Source organism: Penicillium crustosum (assembly GCF_028827405.1).
Source record: "Penicillium crustosum strain IBT 35664 chromosome Unknown utg000002l_segment0_segment0, whole genome shotgun sequence".
NCBI classification, from domain to species: Eukaryota; Fungi; Ascomycota; class Eurotiomycetes; order Eurotiales; family Aspergillaceae; genus Penicillium; species Penicillium crustosum.
In genome coordinates this window covers 6073272-6093463 of record NW_026623123.1, presented here as the reverse complement: position 1 = coordinate 6093463, position 20192 = coordinate 6073272, and the positions used below count along the sequence as shown (strand labels likewise).

Here is a 20192-nt window from a genome sequence, read left to right as displayed (position 1 = left end):
AGGGTTATGCTCCAAAGTGGACGTGGAGATCATCCGCGGCTCAAACCCCCTACTGCCCGCGGGCCATGTGTGTGCTTAGTCACCGTACATTGGGGCTACCTAACTACGTAGGTAGTTACCTATCCACGTAACTACGCCTGGGCATAGTACAGCCCCGGGTATACATACATATACATCGTTGATTTTAACTTAGTTTTACCATGTGAGTTGGAACCACATTTCAAGCAGATGATTTACGTGCCTATCGGAGAAGTTTCCGTCCAGAAGAATATCATCTGATAATTCCATATGTATCGATGTTAAACTCTTCTATGTTCATTTTACCTGTACATACTATTAGCTCTTAGCTTCTGTTGAAATAATTTCGTTTCTCTCTCTCCAGTATTGATATAGGATTGTAATTGACATCCCCTAGGAGAGAAAATGGTAAAGCCAAAATCTAAGTTTTAATAATAATAAATCAAGTAAAACATTATTGTCAGCTCGTATCTTGGAGGCTTTGTAGCACGGGTATCGGTCTTCTCCGTCAAATAAAGAGTGCTAAAGATGACATGCAGAGTTAGCGTGGTCAAAACCCATATGATTTTATATTCCATTTTGTTTTGGCTACTCTGTACTCGATTTTCAATTAAATACTCTGCTTTACAACACTTCTCTAGATCTAGTATTTCTATAAGATATAGTAGATGTGGGCTATTATAATTCATAATAGAAAAGATATGAAGTGAGACCTCATATCTCCGGAAGGATCTACAAATCACATGACCCCATCCGGTATACTGTATACAAAAAAAAAAAGGTGAGCTGAACAGTGGAGAACAAGAATATATTAGTGGAGTCGAAACCAAAACAGGATCGAGATAAACCAGTGAATGACAGGATATAGAATATAGATGGCTTTGATCGTGGGAAGCGGAGCCCTGGCGTCATGGAGGCACGGCCGTTGCTATGGTAGCCCCGGTGTAAACACGGGTTTCACGGGTCTCACGGGTCTCGCCAGACCCTCTTGCTCTATCGATCCTCTAGATCTTTTTTAGATCTATCCTCTCCTCTTTTTCTTCACTCTTACCTCTCTCATTCCATATCGTTTCATCCTATCAACAGATTCCCAACAAAAGAAAACACGTTTTCCTCTGTGTCACATTACAAACGAGGCACATTCCAGCCCCCTACCCCTACGCATCATGAGTGCTATGTACGAAGATCAATACTATGCAGCATCGCGCCGCCGCTCTCTCGCCACCCCTCCTCCATCTTTGACACCGCGTCACAGTCGTGCGCGCAGCGACAGCGTCCGAGTCAGTCACGGCACAGCCAGCACCAATACCAGTGTCTCCAGTGGACGGATGTCTGAGGCAACAAATATCACTCAGCCGCCCTCATTCTCAAAAAAGTTTGTAGTGGTGGGCGATGGCGGATGTGGCAAAACCTGTTTGTTGATCAGTTATTCCCAAGGTTACTTCCCAGAGGTACGTTCGGCCTGCCAGGAAAAGACGTGTGACTGGTACTGATTATCGTCTAGAAATATGTCCCCACCGTGTTCGAGAACTATATCACCCAAACGACACATCGGGCTTCTGGCAAGACCGTTGAATTAGCCCTCTGGGATACTGCTGGACAGGAGGAATATGACCGTTTGCGTCCACTGTCCTATCCCGAGACTGATCTTCTGTTTGTCTGCTTTGCTATCGATTGCCCCGCATCATTGGAGAATGTTGTTGACAAGGTGAGTCCTAAAATCGGAACCCTCTTTGCCCTTTCCCGATTTGTCTAACATCTCTCTGTGCAGTGGTATCCCGAGGTTCTGCACTTCTGTCCCACTACACCCATTATTCTCGTTGGCTTGAAGTCCGACTTGCGCAATAAGCGAACCTGTATTGAACTTCTCAAGACACAAGGCCTGACGCCTATTACACCAGAGCAAGGAGAAAATGTCGCCCAACGGATGGGAGCAACATACGCCGAATGCAGTAGTAAGGAGATGCGCGGTGTGGATGAAGTCTTCGCCAAGGCCGTTGACTCGGCCATCTCAATCGAAGAACAAGGCTGGACAGCTCAGCAACCGGCCAGCCGCAATAGCCGCAACAATCGCGCCAGCGCCATGCCTTCAGGAGGTGGAGGCCCCCGCCCCGGCAAGAAGATTAAGAAGCGCACTTGCAAGATTCTGTAGATTGATTCTACTCGATACCCTTTGATTTTCCATTCTCTTTTGGCCGGACCACAAGCCTGGTTGCTTCGTCGGCTTGCTTGCCCGCTCGCCTATGTATGTGATATGTCGCCGCAAGCTGGACAAAGCTAGACATGACTTTCCAAATCCTTCTCTGTTGTATCGATACGCTGCGCGGCCCTTACAATGATCTTGATTTTTTTTTATTTTTGCTGGAGGCTGTTTCTTTTATTTTACGTTTGTTCCCTACTTGTGTTCTTTTTGGCCCTCTTCACGACCCTTGTCCCCCTTGTTCCATTTGATGTCTCTCATGACCTCGGGTCTTTGCCGTTTTCCATTGGCATGCATGGGACTGGTGTTCTCGATTATGTTATCTGATATGTTCTGTTGGCGAAAGCGACGTCCTATGTGTTACTGAATACATCTGACCTTTGGTGTTTATCAATGTCTTCTCCGTAGGATTCATATATCTTTTCCCCAGGTAGATGTAACCCGAATTTTGAATGGTATCTAAGAAAAGAAAGAAAAAAAAGTAAAACAGCCGGACGCCGAGACCCGTCATGCAGATCAAAATGTAAACCATCACTGCATGACTGTCGAGTCACCCTCGTCATTTTCACGCTTTACTCCCGACTTACTCGCATCACTCTCCCCACTAACCTTACGCTTCCCATTGCCATTACCGGAATCCTCGCCTTGTTCTTCCGGTCGGCCCATAAAGTTCTCAAATTGGGACCAGAGAGCTTCCACAGATCCAAATTCATTGCCCACCTAATTACACCATTAGCAGATGCACTTTCTCAGTCCCAGTGCTGAAACTTACCGCAATCACACTCTCTAGGTTTCGATTCAAACGGTTCATGTTTTGAAGTACTTGCTCCATGCCCTACTCGAATAAATTAACATCAGTTGCGGTGGGTAAGAAGGATTCCCGGGTGGGGAGTTTGTCAACATGCTACATACCACTGCGATCTCTCGGACGAGTTCTTCACGCTGCTGCTCAAAGACTGTTGGGGATGCGGCGCGACCACCAGAACCTGGTGTTTGTTGGAGCCAGGCCATTTTTTTTTATTGGCTTCTGGGATGCTGGTAAGGCTAGATAAGGTGACAAGGAATGGCACGACCTGGCACGTTCACGTTGCGCACAAAGACGCGACAGTTCGGGGTTTCGGGGAGCGTCGCGGAAGATTGCTTGGCGTTGGATGTTTGATTAAACGCGGGTTCTTGCAGGGGAATCTCCAATCCCAGGCACAGTCACAGGGTTGCTGCAATTGTGATTTGGGCAATTTGAGGTGATCGGGGGAGGTTGATGTGGGGCACCGATATTTGATAAGAGATCGACCTTCCATTGAAAAGCTTCAATTTAACAATTTCTCCTATTACATGCCATTACACCTTGAACTTGTATAGGAATTATTGCAGATTCTACTTTCTGTTTTTTTATATATGGAACCATGGAAATGGCAGTTTTAACTCGTCCCTGAATCCTACGTGATTTGAACTGGAACACGATTCCTTATTTACCTTGAATGTGTCCCGGTATCCTGGCACTTGAAGACACGGGCATTGTTTGATCAAGATACTCGATTGTTGAATCTTCGATCCCGAGATACCCATTCATTCGCCTTTGATTCCCCTTTCCGATTAAAGCCCTGCTCACGAAGAAACAGGGCTCCTTTCAAGGAAGTCACAGCTCTGTGATTCCCTCGAGCGGGCCTGATATGATGTTATTCTGAGAAATAACACGGTACACAGAAACGAAGACGATAGTATGAGTAGAAAATATCAATGCCAGCTTACAATCCTGCGGTGTGTTGCTCGCAAAAATCCAGCGGAGCCCTGCCACTGCTCGATTGCGATAATGCAGCGCCGTATACAGTAAAGGTTCCTGTGGTTCAGAATCCAGTGAAGCGAGATAAAAACCACCGATAGGCAGCAACTCATCGGTCACATATTCATGAGAATCTACCAATTGCGAGAAGGGGGTTGTCAAAATCTTTCATCTATCTCATCTCTCGTCATCTCACGCGATGCAACCATGATGAGATGACGATAGAATGCCATATCTTGCAGTCTACTGGGCTCGGGCAATACAGATCAGGAATGGTAATTCCTGTGTCCCTGTGATGCAGAAGATTTCGGGGTCAAAGTAAGCGCCGTGGAGTTACATCAACTTCTCGCCTTATGCATAAGCCGCACAAAAGCCGGTGTATATTGCACTGCCACCTAGTGACAGTACGACGTGAGCAGAATATTAGCGGCTATACGCTCTAGACCAACCCTCCAGTACGGACATGGCTGTGCTTACGCTGGACCCATCTTTTCCGAGAATTAGTGCGAACCCTCCGTGGCATTGAAAAGGGGTGAAATTAGGGTCTACAACTCGCGTATATGGCATGTGGTATATGATATATGATATATGATATATATTATATCCAATCTGTGGGGGCTCGGCTATGGGAGGCTCTGTTATATTGCCAAATTAAAAACACTCCAATCCGAGAAGATCGGAGTTTCATCACATTCATACCATGAGAGTTGGTTCGGATATACCGGCATGTTCCACCGAGCACGCTAAACGCGCACTTCGCATATACTAAGTAGGGCAACTCCAAGCGGGAACGTTGTACGCACTCTGTCACATTTTACAGATGTCTTGAGCTTATATTTAAAAATATAATAGGCTTCAACGTTTGGAAATGGGTTTGAAAATCCCCTGAAATATGGAGATATATAATTGTTTTGATGCTGGGACCAAGCCCTGCTCTATCTGATATTTAATTGGTTTCTTGGTCTAAACAACGAGCCGAAAGACACAATGGTTGCAGTCAAGTATATGGGAGAGTATGACTACATACCTTCAATACCAGCTGCCGTGGTATTTATTGTCCTATTCGGAATCTTAACCCTCTTGCATTGTTGGCAAATGTTCCGTGGTCGGACTTGGTTCTTCATTGCTTTTATATTCGGAGGAATATGTGAGTGCCAGCTCGATGTGCTAACTTGCTGTTGGGACCTTTCATCGGGCTGTTTCCCAGGTCTTTCTAACACACGTTTTCTGTAGTTGAGATTGTTGGATACATTGCCGTAAGCCTCTCTCGATACTCGATCAGGTCAGAGAGGGAATATGCTCACAGTTCTAGCGTGTCGTTTCCTCCAAGCAATACCCAAATTATACCACGCCTCCTCTTGCCATCCAAGCCATTCTTATCCTCGTCGCGCCGTCACTTCTCGCTGCAAGTATTTATATGGAGCTTGGCCGTATCATGATTGTCACTGGTGGAGAACACTTATCACCAATTCGACGCTCGTGGTTGACGAAGATCTTTGTGGTTGGGGATGTGATATCATTTTTGGTTCAGGCAGGAGGTCAGACCCATACCTCATCCCTCGATGCGTCCACGACATCCTGCATCTCCCGACTGACTAACCGTATATTGCGATGATACAGGAGCCGGAATGCTGGTCAAAGCCAGCACAGCAGCAAACGGCGGAAATGTGATCAAAGTCGGCCTGATCATCCAGATCATCTTTTTCGGTATCTTCATCATTACCAGCATCATTTTTCACGTCAAGCTCGAGAAAAACGGTTCAAGGGTGCTACAACAGCGCGTGGTCCCCTGGAAGAAACACCAGGCTGTGTTATACGTCGGCAGTCTGATGATTTTCGTCCGTTCCATCTTCCGGTACATCGAGTACAACGAGGGAAGCAGTGGGACATTGCTCCAGCACGAATTCTGGAGTTACATTTTCGATGCCGCTCTTATGTTGCTGGTAATGGCCTCGTTTAACGTGATACATCCGGCCGAGATTAGCAGTCTGATGAAAGAGAGAAAGGGTGGATATGGGATGGAACTGATTGGATGATTGGGATGACTGGATATAGTATGCCGGGGAATACCTGGGGATGTTCAATCTGACCGACTCGACCTGTGCCCAAATGATGTACATTATAATATTGATAGATCATGAGCCCATGGGATTGCGTGGGCGAGATCTCAGTTCCGACGTGTGTCCGACATTCTCTATCTTTTTGCCACAGTTCTCTTTTCAACTTAAAATTATTCGGATTTCAATCTATATCCGCAGGTCTCTCGTATAGCTAGCTCTACATGCACGAGGGTCCGAATAGTCCGGCGCAGGGACAGAGGCCGATACAGCGCCAAGTTGCGACTCATATCCCCTAACACGGAGAGCTGTTGTGCTAGGCAATAGAAAAACGATGAAAGAGCTATCCCAGCTTGACCGACATGTGTTCCTGACTTTCTGAAACCTTTCCAGCAAAGTCTTCTTATTAGGCCCGTCCAATATGTATTGTATTCGTAGCAAAAATGTTCCACTCCGAGGGTCCAGGGTCCACTGGTACCTATCATGTACATACTACAAGCCTAAGAGGTAGTGACTACAGGGCCAAAGCTAAGACCCCGCCGGATTTAATATTCGCCAGGTACAAAGTTCAAGAACAAACAACCGGGTCAAATAGAATTTCGGTTACTTTCGCTTCATCGACGAGATTCCGACTAAACGTATGGTTCACTTTAGGGCTACATCGGGTATCAAAGGTGATATGGCTACAAGCGGTAGGGACAAGCAGTAGGGAAGCAAAATGAAGTTATATTAACAACAAGTGAAAAATAAATAAACGCAGGTCTCAGACCGTTCACGTTCTTCATTTTGTGAGAAATTTGGTTTCTATACATGTGCCAGAGGACCGATCTAGAATCATAATCGTATAACCCTAGATCGAAATCCAGATCCAGATTCAAATCCAAATCCAACATCCAAAATCCTCAAATAAACAGAGTGCACACTCATCAAATCATCAAAGCGGGGCAAAATCCTGTCCCCTTGTCAACTGGACCAGTGCCAGCAGAACAGACCAGAAAAACACAGTCCGAGGCCAAACACTCGACAACACCCGAATAGCAAGCAAGCTAGTCGTCGCGCACATCACTTCGTATCATTTCAATTCGTAATCTCGTTTGCAATTCACAATTCTCGGTCCATGTCACCGTGCCCCAGGCACGAAACACAGATCCGAACGTCGCTAGTCAAGTCGCGAATGTAGCCATAAAAGAAATCATTTGCAATTTGCAATTTGCATCTTTGTTTTTTTTTTCTCTTATTTTTCGTTTTCACAAGGCAGGGAATGTGTTCGGCATTGTCCACCCGAATCGGAACAGGTGTTTGAGACATATAGTAGAGTGGAGTGTAGTGAGACCGAGGCACATCACTGCAGGGTGGGGGTGTAGTATGTTAAGAGTTCCGGCGGGGTTGCGCGAGAATATTGCTCAGACGTTTCCACCGTGGTGTTGGGGATGTCGAGTTCCTACGAGACGGGGACTTGTCTGGTTTTGCGGATGACTGTGTAGAGGAACGGGCTCGGCTGTTGATAGTTGCTTCGTGGTCGGCAAGGACATCTTCCAGACGGACATCGGAGTCGGACATGCGTAGAGATGGGTCCTTGGGATCGAGGATCTCGATGAATTTGGAGGGTGTGTCGCGCATTGTGTAGAGAGTTTTTCCTTTATTGTGTAATCCGGTGGGGGATAAAGAGGTATATAGTTTGGAATTCCAAAGTAGAAAGAAATTCAGAGGTCACGAGGGTGTAAGGTGTAGGGTGTATAGTTTTTGTGTAGGTTCAAAGCGCGAGATGAGACAAAGAGCGCTGCAGGTGTAGGCTGACTGCAGACTTGTGGAGATTTGGTGTGTTTCAAGTTTAGGAGAGAATGGAGAATCGAAGAATATAGAAAGAATGAGGTAAGGGAGATGGGAAGTTTTATAAAAAAAAAAAAGAGGAACTGGCATCCGATAGCGAAAAGGGAAATGTGAATGTCTGCAGTACCGATGATCAGTGGAGTAGAGAAGTTAGTGATTCGATGGTCCAACTATAAGATTTGCCTGTGGACTATTGATCAGCGTTGTGTTTGGTTATTTTTTGGTCTATTTTATATATTTTATAAATACCACTTAAAGAGTACACGTACAAGTCGATGTGTACCTATCCAAGTAGGCAACCTTTTTCCCTCGAGGCACTTGAAACCCCACAAGTTGAGTGCATACTCAATGCACAAGCCCCTTTTGGCAATGTGTGTGACTCTTTAGCTGCGGGGGTGATGATCGGCAACAATTGTGGTGGCGTCCGAGTGACCATCATTATGAAGAACGATGGTTCGTCTGGAGATATGTTATATGGAGAAAGCACCTGGTACGAACGGGTCAAAGTCGAATTTGGTGATATAGGAAGATGATCTGCCCCAATTTTCTTTCCTTTTCTGTAAACAAGTCCATAGACTCTCTGAAACTGACTACGATAACCCTGCAGTGCACTATTCGTCTTAGCTTACTATTGTGGATGCCATCCTTCAAGCGCCATGACGTCGATGGCATGAAATTTTTATCATGGGCTTATATGGTCAGGGACTACTCCGTACAGTAGTGGGGGGAGGTGAGCAAGTCGACGGGTCCACGGGATCGGCTGGTATGTACGATGTACGATGGTACATTGTACGCCATGTGGTACGTCGTCTTCTATAAAAAGAACCGCCACAGCAATTAGCAATTAGCAATTAGCCACCTTAACCTACCACACATCCGAATCTCTTCCAACAATTTCATAATGGCAAATATGCGATCATACAGAGGACCGCGTCAAAAGGAACAGGGGTCTTAGTACGGAGTATACGTAGGTGGATTCGCCCCATTGGGGATTTTTCTCAGGGCTGTGCGATACAGTTATCTCCAGGAATGGGAAGCCCGTCGGAAGTGGAGACTATACTCCGTACTCCGTCCCCGAAATACGAATAATAGCAGCACTTGAAGCCATATTACAACATATTTTCGGTTGAGAAACTGATCGCCCTGGGTCATAGTGTCTTGTCACTCCTTCAGTGCACCGGCGTACACGTACATTCAAAATATGTCGATCCCTATTGGATTTAGGCTGTGGTCCCCCATTTTCTCACCGATATCCTCTGGGTGAACTATCGGGAGAGTAATCGGAGACGTTGTCGCAGCGCGGCACCCGAGTCATAATACACCATCGCACTCGACACTTGATGGCGCAGCAGACTTGCAGGCAACCCTGATTAATTAAGACAGAAACCAAACTACGTATGCCTCCCAGACTCGTGCAGAAAGTAATTGATTCGATTTTGGTCAGTGGCCATGCACAAACCCCTCTTTGAAAAGCCATAAACAAAAAAAAAACGCCTCATGATAATTGAAATTGTGAGTAGAACACACACCTGAGTCCCAACAAACCTGGTACACTCGGTCCATCTATCCTCGGTGTCTATCTGTGCAGAGCCGAGCTCGTTGACGATGTCATGTCTCCGGGTGTCTGGCGGGCGCAGGAAGCATTTGAGCGTGCCACAAACCAAGTGGCCTATCCATTCAATGGAATAGAAATCCCACTGTACCAAAACACACTACTCCAAAGCGACGACACCGAAGGACACCTCACTCCTAGACACCTAGGAACAGCCATCATCTCCCACCACTCCCCCTCATGTACCGCACTGCATCGATCTCCATTCGAGGGTATGCGATATATTATTTAAGCTCCATGTCTGTCATCTCAATTGCATCGGCTGACCCCATATAGAGGATGTTGTTGCATCTGTGCGAGGGAAAGAGAGTTAGCCAAACTAGAATCGCAAGTAGCTAGCTCGACGTCGAACCGATTAGAGTGCGCATCACATACCTGATCAGAACAAGACCCAATGCACCGGTGGGCTTTCCGTCGATAAATTCTTGCGTATCACGCAGCAGAACGTTCATGTATGAATCGATGCTCTCGAGGGTACCCTTGTATTCGGTCTGGGCCCACTTCAGGCGGATGAGGACTTCAGTGCCCACGCTGTAGATATTTGTAGGTTAGCAAGCCATTTGAACAGCAACGATTCATATGTGCGCATGTCTCGAGAGATAGATATGCTGCTTGGGGCTGCTTGATGGGATCGGGGTGGGTTGGGGGCGGGTCGCATACCGAGCCTGGAGGAAGGGACGGGGGTTAAGCGGTTGGAACTGCAAAAGTGAAAGTTAGCAATTAGTCCTCTGGGAATAGCGCGCAGGTTCAGGTGCTGATGAGCGGGATCTCGAGCTTGATAGCGGGCTAAGCTTGAGGGGGGAAAGACGTACACTCATTGTGACTCGAGATGAGTTTCTGGTAGGTTGGGGTAGAGTGAGATTTGAAGATATGATGACAGTAAAAGCTCAAGCAAGATCTATCACTCCGTTGGTTGATCGTGCTGGTCGTGTTGTCAACTGCGTGGGCATCGGAGTCGGCGAGATCGCGAAAATGTGAGGTGAATAAGGCGGTGGTCAGTGGCCAATCAACGCCCGTATTACTTCACCGCCTTTGAGGTCTTGTATAGTGGGCACAGCGCTTCGATTGAGACGACCATGGGGTTTGCTGTAAATACCCTGCATTCACTCCTTGGCGGTACATATGTACGATAGAAGGAGGACTTCTTTTTGTGGCTCATTTTCATTTTCTCGTCATTGATATATCTCCCATTTTCAGTATGCTCCGTGCCTCCATTCCCATCACACCTTCCGAGGCTAAGCTCACCAACAGACACCAATAATAATACAATGGAAAAATATAATCAAAGTTCATCAGAGTTTCATAGATTCAGACTCCAGAAAATCATCATCGTCAAGTAGATCTTTGCTTAACGCCCAACAGTCCAGGTGATTTCCTTGATGCTGACTTCCTCACCCTTCTTCTCGTCGTAGTCGTACCACTCACCCTCTGAAAGGTCAATTCCAGAGAAGGTAGTGGTGGATTCAACAGCCTTAGCTTCCCATTCGCCCTAAATTATCTTCGTCAGCATACAATTACCCAGGTAAATCTGGGCAGAATTTGGAATTTACTCACATCGGGCTTGAACTCAATGAACTCGAGGCCACGGCAGTCCATTTCAAGGATCTTCTGGGCACTTTGCTTTTCCTGAGCCTCATAGGGCTTAGGTCCACTGACGACGGAGGCAGTGTGGGTTTTCTATGTGGTCGTTAGCCATGTAATCATAAAATTTTGCAGAGGCCCAAAGGGTCGATGCCAACAAAGCGGAGTGCGACCGAGATGGAAACAACTCGCAAGCAAGGCGAAAATGAAACATTCTCAGTCTATCAAATTGGGAAAGAAATAGTTTGCTTACTGTGCATAGTCGGCACTTCCACACGAAATTAGCCTCGCCGCGGCTGCCGGGAATTTCATGCGTCTCCTAGAGATCCATCCAGTTAGTAAACCGTTCAATCGTGACAAAATGGAGAGTAGGATGTAGGCAATCCACGTACAAAGCGGTTGAAACTGACCCAGTTGGGGTGTGTCTCATGGCAGGAGGTACATTGCACTCGGAAGGTGTAGAAGTAGGGATTTTCCTCAGTGTCTGTGGGCAGGAGGGCAGTAACGCTGTATCCTCATGTCAGTTAGTCGTCTCTTTGATAATAGTGGCCGAAAGGATCTGCCCGCGCAGTGTGTTCCTGGAATTGGAGTGCAGTGCGGGGAGATGCAGGCACACCTGCAAAGGCTCAATAATCGAACTCTCAAGGTAGGAGTACTTACCCCTCCAGCTGAGCTTCGACCAACAGAGTGAGCATTTTTGGCTTTTAAAGTTAAGTGGGTGATCTTGATCTCAAGGTATGATGGCTGAAGTCAAGATCTTTTTGCAGGTGATGCGGGGTGGAGATGGAAAATACTTAACGTAGATCGAGGCTTGGCATGTGACCACTCTATAAACATTGATGTTTTTCAAGACTACATGTACCAAATGAAAAAAGATACAAGTACGAAGAGGGCCTTGGGTAGGAATTGAAAATTGATTCATATTTATATGGGAATTGAAAATAAACGCCGGTCATGCTCAAGCTATCACTCGCAACGAACGAATCAAACAAGCTATATACATCTCGAAGGTAAAATACAGACTCATAAACACGTCAGCGTTCTTACAGGCGGCTCTGTTGAGACTCCTGGCCCAGAGGCTTCGTCGAGAACGTGTTGAAGAACTCGTTGAGAGCGTCAACGGTGCCACTTCCTTCAACCAGCTGTACGGTGCAAGCAACGTGGCTGTCGGGGCGGGTCACAACAACACCACCCTTCTCAGCATCAAAGCCTAGCTTCTCGTGGGCCGCAAATTGAGCCTGAGGAACACGCACATCGGGGATATCATCCGCATAGAGGTGGTGGTGGTAGTCGCGCAGGACCTGGGGGATGGAGTCTACATCGATGGTGTTCTTGGAGCCTGCGTAAATCACAGACAGGGTGAAGAGCTTGGAGTGAGGGTTGTGGCGCTCGAAGAATGACACATCGGCAATGTCAGACCGGCGGTACACCGAGAGGAACGAGCGCTCCTTCTCTAGGTTGGCACCAAGGTCAGTAATGGCCTTCTTGGTCTTGGACTGGTTGCCAGCGAAGACGAAGATGCGGAATGCACCGTTAGCGGGCACTTCCTGCTCGAGCTCGACAAAGTTGGAATCTGCAAGACGGGTGACGGTGGTCGGGGTGAAAGCGCGACCCGGAGTCAGATGAACGCCGGGAACATTGAACAAAGCGGACTTGGCAGGGTGGCTCGCGTCCCAGGTGAAAATGTTGGGCTGGTAGGCCACTCCGTATCCACTGGTGAACTCGCAAGATGACTTGAAAGTCTTGACGAATTCGTCCTCCTCCCCACCGGCACCCACGGTGGTGTGGCTGGCAGAACCAACCTCGCCAGCAGAAGGACGGCGCTTGGAGAAGAGGGCTGCGTACTTGGCATCAAAGTTCAACAAGGTCTCAGCGATATCCTTGCGCTCGCTCTCGTAGGTGCTAAGAATAGAACGGTTGGCAAAGCCACTCTCTACGGCGTGGATCTTCCAGGCCATGTTGAGTGCATCATGGAAAGCAGTGTTCATGCCCTGGCCAGCCTTGGGCTTTAGGGGTGTTAGCGATAGTTCTAGAATATCAGGGATTTCAAAAGGGATTACTTACGCTGTGAGTGTGGCAAGCATCACCACCCATGAAGACTCGCTCGTCAAGGGTGTACTTTTCAGCGATACCTTGTCCAATGGGGTAAACAGAGTACCACTCAACCCGGTCCCACTCGATCCAGTATGGCTTCAGAATGTTCTTCGCGGTCTGCTGGACTTCTTCCGCGGTGGCAGTCTTTCGTGGGTTCCAATCGGCATCGGTGGAGGAGGCAATCTGGACATAGAGGCGGACCATGTTGTCCTCGCGGGGAATGACCATGATTGAGCCAGCGTCGGAGTGGATGGTGCATTTTGTCTAAATTTCGATGCGTTAGAAAAACACGTGAGAATAGTTCTTTTCAGCCATGCTTACCTCAATATCGGGGAAGTTGGTGCGCACGACACCGTCCATGACACCCCAGACATAGGCAATAGGATCCTTGTGGTGGATCTTGATACCAAGCTGCTCACGAACGAAGCTGCGAGCACCCTCGCCACTGAACAAGTACTTGGCGCGTACATTCTCGATGACGTTGGTATCCAGGCACTTCAGGTTGACCTCAACAGGGTAATCAGGGTTCGCGCCATCGTTCTTGAATCCAACGATGGTCCATGGCCGCTCGACAGTTGTGCCGGCCTTCTTAATTTCATCCAAGAACACGCGCTCGATCTTGCCCTGGTGGACGAGGGTGGTGAAAGGGTAACGGGTGTCAATGAAACGGGGGCAGCTAGGCCAGCTGCCAGTGCGGCCGATGCCAGAGCCGTCACCCTTGGGGTCCCAGAAGGCTACGTCATAGACCTTAGCAGGCTCGTAAGCCATGATCGAGCGCTTCAAATCAAGGTTGCGCAGGATCTCGGTAGATCGCGGCTGGATACCGTCGGCGCGACCAGTAGCGGTCGGCACTGGGCGGTTGTCGATGTGCTTCACCTTGTAACCCCATCGTGACATACACAGGGACAAGAGCAGACCGACGGGGCCGGCGCCCACAATGACAATGTCATAATTCTCTTGTTGGACCATGCTCGCTGCCAAAAGCAAACACGGGGATCAAAGTTGGGTGGGAGGGGTATGAATAGTATGGAGAATGGTGAAATAATCAGCGTAAATAATTGGACGTATGACTTGAAAGTAAAGCAGAATAGATCAGAGTGTCACCCTGCACGATGGCCGAAAGAAAATTAATGAGGGCCATGGCTGTCTCTATATACTGTCCGGGAACTGGGGTAAGCGGACAGATTGGGCGTTGAACTGAAGCAACGGAGAACATCCACGGCATTCAGAGTCGGCGGAATCGTGGGGAGCACCGGTTCGAGGGTTGGGGTAGCCAATCAGATTCGCCAAAAATGGAGTTATGGACGATTTGTCATCGAAGAAGCAAGCGCTGTGTGGGGGGTAGGACTGGCTTTGCACAAAGCCCACAATACCGTCGTTGATCCCGAGCTTACAGCCGTAGGGCTCCAGTGTGACTGGGTTGCTCCTCTTTTCCTCTGCTCCACCCGGAAACGATCTCGGTAAGCGGACGGATGGGCACGTGATCCCCCTTCGGTAACCCTGCTCGGGATCTATATCTCCGGACACTCATAGGTGCTTCGTAACTGTACTACCATTACTGCTATCCTTAGGGGAAAAATTGCCTAATCCATCTAAACATAGAACTGACTAGCAGACTACCACCTCCAATATTATTGGCTACATGCTCAATATTTTCCATCCCAAGGTGTTTCCGTTCTACCGAGTTTACTGAAGTCCTGCCGCCTTCTCCACCGAGCTAGGTCCCGTGTCGTCATGGTAGTTTAACCTGGTACTTGCGCTGCGGGTATCCCGAAATTCCGTGCCATGCTCTAGAGGAAATATCCATGAGGTCTAGCACCTACTCTAGTGTGAATTTCTCGGTCTGGTCCATGGCAAATGAATCGGATCCACCCCTCCTTTGGGGGAAAAAAGAAATCTCAAGAAGCATTGCTACGTGGACAGTCATAACAGTAGTACTCAGATGGTTCGACTCTGATTATACGGTAATATAACCAACGTAGCGATATTAATGAGCCGCGTTTTCTTAGTTGAAATTTGCCAGGCTTCCCAACAGTTCAATCTTAGAGCTCTTGATATAGTTGCAGGTGTAGTATGAAAATATTGACACCTGAGGCAACAAGGACGAAAGAGGGTGGGACGGGTACAAGTTGTACCGCTCCGAACTATACCCATAAACCACCTGCTCAAATGGAAACATATCAGGACTAAATATATAATATCTATGTGTGATCTATGTATAATAAGTGGTATTTTGGCAATTGGATTTTCCTTTATATCTCTTGTAGGCAATAAGTCAACAGGTATGTACATGGGTGAGTATGTGAGAAGGGTTTGCGAGATTTTGCAATTTCCTTACTATTCGTGTGGTAGGTGGTGATAACACGTAAGATGCATTGTAATGACCCTGGGCTCACATATTAGAGGTGATGCTATGCTTTCTTTTGTAATGGTTCTCAGAGGTGTGGTGGATGGGTATTAATCATTTGTATTATTGCAATATGTCCAGCGTAAACCCCGTATTATGAAGCATGTGCTGTCACATCACGTCGTCTTTTTAGAGTTGACACATCCACGAGTACTACTAGGATCATGTGGTAAATGGACGTTTGATTGGCCTATCAACAACCTCCTTGATTAGGAATAATGAATTATTCTATTCTCCGTTTGTTCATTGTTTGTTCCCAGTATTTTCTTTGTTCCAATAGTCCGATTTTCCATTTTCTTTGTTCCCACCTTCTTTGTTCCCATTATCTTTAAGAAATTACCAGCCACATTATTGGACTAATCCTATTGTTGCAGACCACATGGTCCCAGAATACTCTTTTCAGTCTCAACAATGCCCTCGACTTTTCTACTATGCTTTATTCGGCAGTTATCAATAACAATTAAATGGCTATTGTAGCGAGACACATTGTAGCCCTTGGTTTCCCCAACAGCAATGTATAACTATCCTCTTCTTCCAACCCTTTTCCCTCTTGCTTCCCATACTTCTTCATACCTTTTACGCTTCTATTTCTCATACTTCAACGTTTATTTTTTCTGCAATTGCAAATTTGCCTTCGAACAATATCTCAAATTGAAATCGTAAACGCAACAATGTCTCAATATCCACCAGTTCGTCCCTGGGCAATACTCAGCACCATTAATCGGGAAGGCGAGCGATCGATCCTCTACGAAGAGGAACGCCAGCAATGGCTTCGACAGCATCCACATGTTATTCCTCAGACCGCAAAGAGGAGTCGCAACAGGAGTCAACGTGCCTTCGCAGATCGAGGCCCCAGCATGGCTGAAGGCCTTCGTGATATTGCGGAACGCGGTGCAGCTCGTCGCAATGGAACTCCTGTGACCAAGAATGATGTGTAAGAGCCTTCCTTACCTGAACATGCCGAACATGAGATCTAATATGATGAACAGATCTACCAAGCCTTTGCCACCAATTCCTCAACAGGAAGAACCTCAGCCGGCCACCACAGTTGGTCAGGAGGGTGTTCTCCAATGTTCTGGCCCCATCATCAACAAGATGAGCATTTACTATGTGCTTGACAGATCCAACATGCAAGGCCACCACGAACCCTCATTTGCCCAGCAAGAAGATTCTCAGTCTGCTACCGAAGTTGGCCAGAAGGCAGCTGTTGATGGGTCTGTCCACTCGAGTGAAAAGATGAATTTGAATTTGCTTCTCGAGGAATGCAAGGTTCAAGGATACGACGATGAGACTCCATCAATTCAGCCCAAAGTATCTGAGCCGGCCCTGCCGCCCTTTTTGCATCATCACTACAACGCGCAGGCCTCCCACACCAGTCATTCTTCTGATTTCCATCGCTTGGATCATGCCGCTCCATGTGCCGCTCCTGCATTTGATGCCCCTTATGCTCAAGCCAATTCACGACCCCATCACGATGGTTATAGTCTAACCTCGTGGTACGAAGCCCCACCCACTCGCCACGAATCATCTCCAGATGCTCAGATTGCAGTGGTGCCCAGCAATACTCCAGTCCCCGACATCAAGCAGGAAAATCAAGTCACCGAAGTGGGCGCAACCTTGGAGGAACTGATTGCTTTGATCAACCAGGCAAAGGAAAACTATCGCCTTGCAAGTGAAAATCGCAACCCAGGAAGTTCAGATTCTGCTTACCGTTTCGCTCCCCCCAATTCGGCGTCTGTGGATATCTACCATGCGGACCAACCCTCTGGTCCTGGCTTCCAGGCCCGTGACTCCTTCATTCAAGATTCTAAGACTCCTTTATTTGCGGGCCCCGGCACCATTCGCGAAGTGACACCAAGAACGCCTGTTTGGTCCCCAACTCTTGGTCCTTGCCCCAACCCAAGAATTTCATACTCTGCTTACAGTCTCGCTCACCCTAATTCAAGCCCTTTATTTGTGAATTCTGGGGCCACCCGCGAAGCTACACCTACAACGCCTGGGCCGTCTCCGTTTTATGCCCCATACCCTTGTGCCAAAGGATGTTGCTACTGGACTGACTCTGAATCCGAATCTGCATCTGACTCTGAATCTGAATCTGAATTTGAACCTGAAACTACACTGTCTGTTGAGCCCCAGTTCCATCAGGAATGTTCTGCTTCCAATGTACCACTACAAGAGCCACCTGTGTTGCATTTGTCTGCCCCACAGGCCGCTTCCCTCCAAGGAGATATCACTTGGCGTCAGGACACATTCGACGGGATTGACACTGGCATTGTTGTACCCCTTGAACAAATGTATGCTCGGGACTACACTACGCCCGATTCGCCTCTACTGGATTCACCCATATCTCCAGCTCCAGCTCCCCCATCTCCTGAGCGTCGTCCAAATGGTCTCCCCAGACTTTCCTATACCGGTACCCCTCGGGTTGGAATTTATCCATCTAATATCCCCCTCGATCCCCGGCTTACGCGGGTTCATTTCCGCCCAGACTATGTTTCATCTCCTGTCAGCTATCCAAGATGGTTGAGCGAGGAGAGAACCAACATGGATAATGACGAGCATTCTCTTGTCCCACAGAAATTGGATGTGACTAAGAATCCCACATTCACCATGGATGTCCCCATCCACGACGTTTCCCGGCATCAGACAGCCATTCATGTTTCCGAGTCTACCAATGGTGAACATAGCCGCGCAGCTTCCTTCATCAATAGCGAGTCCAACGTCAACAACACCTCCGGCAATGCAACTCTGAGTCGTATTACGGAAAGTCCTGATGCCTACAGTTCTGAGGGTTCCGAGGGTTCTCGTGGCAAGCGCAAGCGATTTACCAAGAACCTCTTTGGTAAGAACGGATACCTTGAAGACAACGAGGAGCCACGCAGCAAGAGATTCCGCTTTCTGAAAGGGGCCGTCAAAAAGGGACATTCAACCATCAAGGGAATGGTAAGTGTTTCGTGGCTTGACTTTTGAAGATTTTTATAGTGACTAACGATTGTTTTGACAGCTTTGGGATGGGAATCGAGCTTTGATCAACTCATCCAAGCCCAGCATCGTCACCGAGAACACTGCAACCATTACTCTAAACACTGATGTGCAGTCAATCCTGTACGCCGAGATTGAGAACATGATCACCCAAGCAGCCAATGAATTCCTGATGAAGGAGTATTACGAAGGCCACCTTACCACTAGTTCTCTCAGCAAGTTGAAGAGACGATGGGAGAGGAAAAACATGCCTGGTGTCCCTCAATTCCGTTTCGACCAATTTACCCAGTACAAGCTGATCAGCGCAAACCGCAATCATCTCAAGTTCGGTGACACCAACAACAACCTTGGTCCAACCACCGTTCTGAGCAACTGGAAGAAGATCTGTAAGCACATGAACATCCGCACCTTTGTGGCCCCCGATTCAGTTGTCAAGAAGGACATCCACGATATCCTGGATCTCTTGCGGCTTCTGAAGGCTGACAAATGCCACATTGAGCTCATTATGGCCCTCGATGCGCATGTTCGTGGAGAGCTGGAGAAGCGCGAGGTGATGCAGCACTACCGAGACACTCAGAACTCTGGAAACTCTCGCTTTTAACTTTTTCTTTATTCATTTGAACCTGACTCATGTTCGATTATTTTTTCTCTTCAACAATTCTTGTCTCGCTTTCGTTTTTCGCATTTTGCTATTCTGTGTCTCGGCAGTTTCTTTTTCTAGGGACTTCGCCGTCATCAGTTCGCATTTTGCCGGTTTCAATTTCTGCTTTTTTTGTTTCTTCTCTCCTTTTTTGCCTTTTGCGATTTGCTATTCTGTTTCGACTGTTCCTTTCCTTTCTAGGGCTTGATCGATATCAGCTTGGCTTTCTGCTGTTTTCGGTTTCACGTTTGCTATTCTGTTTCTGTCTTTTTATGCGTATTTTCACCAGCGATGAGTTGGTCGACTAGTTCAGTCTAGCATACTCCAAATCCAGCTCATCCCAAATAAATCCTTTGCATTTCCTAGTAGATCAACTGAAAGTAAGCATTTAAGATACATTGCTATGTGTTCTGTACACGGACCTAGGTGGAATATCATGTGCAATGGTGTATTGTCATACTAAATCCTCATCTTAACCCCTTCTAACATTCATGCAGCGGCTACTACTACTTCTATCAACAAGAGTACACCGTCAATTGGCGCACCGCTGAGAGCATCATACGCTCCAATGCCTATGAATCCCAATAAACTGCATGAAATTGGATGATCGGGTAATCAAACAGTAACATCAACTAATCAGGTATATGAGATTGGATCTTCTAGTCCTAAAGATACGACGGCTTGACTAAAGTGGAATCTGCTAGACGAAATCAACATTCAGCATAATTCAATCCCACACATTATCGCTCTCTTTTACAATCCATTTTGATGAAACTTGGGGCCAAAGGCATGCAATGCATCGGCAGTATCAAAAAATAAACTAACGTAGAAGAGAAGGTCACTAGTCATTGCGATCGGATAGTAAAATACCATTTGAGAATTTCCCTCCCCTATAGTGACAAGTTGAATTGCCTCTTCTAATCAAAACAGCAAATTTTTCAGCTAACATCATAGCAATGCAATGAGTTGTAGTGGTGATCTTTAAGAGAGC

General features: G+C 47.2%; 8 protein-coding genes across 8 annotated transcripts; 3 read left to right on the top strand and 5 right to left on the bottom strand.

The window, feature by feature from the left end:
* Positions 1-1184: 1184 nt before the first annotated feature.
* On the top strand, positions 1185-2170 carry N7487_005811 (Rho4-like protein; the record flags this gene model as incomplete). Its single annotated transcript, XM_056873558.1, has 3 exons — positions 1185-1469; positions 1523-1726; positions 1790-2170. The coding sequence occupies 3 exons, from the start codon at positions 1185-1187 to the stop codon at positions 2168-2170; spliced, it is 870 nt and encodes a 289-aa protein (XP_056731278.1).
* A 579-nt stretch (positions 2171-2749) lies between these two features.
* Positions 2750-3229, bottom strand: N7487_005810 (DASH complex subunit DAD1; the record flags this gene model as incomplete). The annotated part of the gene is made up of 3 exons (XM_056873557.1): positions 2750-2938; positions 2991-3053; positions 3131-3229. The coding sequence occupies 3 exons, from the start codon at positions 3227-3229 to the stop codon at positions 2750-2752; spliced, it is 351 nt and encodes a 116-aa protein (XP_056731277.1).
* A 1756-nt stretch (positions 3230-4985) lies between these two features.
* Positions 4986-6034, top strand: N7487_005809 (RTA1 domain-containing protein; the record flags this gene model as incomplete). Its single annotated transcript, XM_056873556.1, has 4 exons — positions 4986-5145; positions 5232-5254; positions 5311-5536; positions 5619-6034. 4 exons carry the CDS (start codon positions 4986-4988, stop codon positions 6032-6034), a joined length of 825 nt encoding a protein of 274 aa, XP_056731276.1.
* Positions 6035-7423: 1389 nt separating this feature from the next.
* On the bottom strand, positions 7424-7675 carry N7487_005808 (uncharacterized protein; the record flags this gene model as incomplete). Its single annotated transcript, XM_056873555.1, has 1 exon — positions 7424-7675. One exon carries the CDS (start codon positions 7673-7675, stop codon positions 7424-7426), a length of 252 nt encoding a protein of 83 aa, XP_056731275.1.
* A 2046-nt stretch (positions 7676-9721) lies between these two features.
* Positions 9722-10315, bottom strand: N7487_005807 (small nuclear ribonucleoprotein F; the record flags this gene model as incomplete). Its single annotated transcript, XM_056873554.1, has 4 exons — positions 9722-9788; positions 9873-10028; positions 10158-10195; positions 10310-10315. The coding sequence occupies 4 exons, from the start codon at positions 10313-10315 to the stop codon at positions 9722-9724; spliced, it is 267 nt and encodes an 88-aa protein (XP_056731274.1).
* Positions 10316-10845: 530 nt separating this feature from the next.
* Positions 10846-11773, bottom strand: N7487_005806 (CXXC motif containing zinc binding protein; the record flags this gene model as incomplete). The annotated part of the gene is made up of 5 exons (XM_056873553.1): positions 10846-10986; positions 11052-11174; positions 11332-11397; positions 11471-11585; positions 11739-11773. The coding sequence occupies 5 exons, from the start codon at positions 11771-11773 to the stop codon at positions 10846-10848; spliced, it is 480 nt and encodes a 159-aa protein (XP_056731273.1).
* A 35-nt stretch (positions 11774-11808) lies between these two features.
* N7487_005805 (putative FAD monooxygenase) lies at positions 11809-14172 on the bottom strand (the record flags this gene model as incomplete). The annotated part of the gene is made up of 4 exons (XM_056873552.1): positions 13494-14172; positions 13143-13436; positions 12126-13084; positions 11809-11905 (listed from the first exon to the last, which is right to left on the bottom strand). Exons 1-4 carry the CDS (start codon positions 14139-14141, stop codon positions 11809-11811), a joined length of 1998 nt encoding a protein of 665 aa, XP_056731272.1. The 5' UTR covers positions 14142-14172.
* A 2078-nt stretch (positions 14173-16250) lies between these two features.
* On the top strand, positions 16251-19162 carry N7487_005804 (uncharacterized protein; the record flags this gene model as incomplete). The annotated part of the gene is made up of 3 exons (XM_056873551.1): positions 16251-16513; positions 16569-18522; positions 18584-19162. The coding sequence occupies 3 exons, from the start codon at positions 16251-16253 to the stop codon at positions 19160-19162; spliced, it is 2796 nt and encodes a 931-aa protein (XP_056731271.1).
* Positions 19163-20192: the final 1030 nt, after the last annotated feature.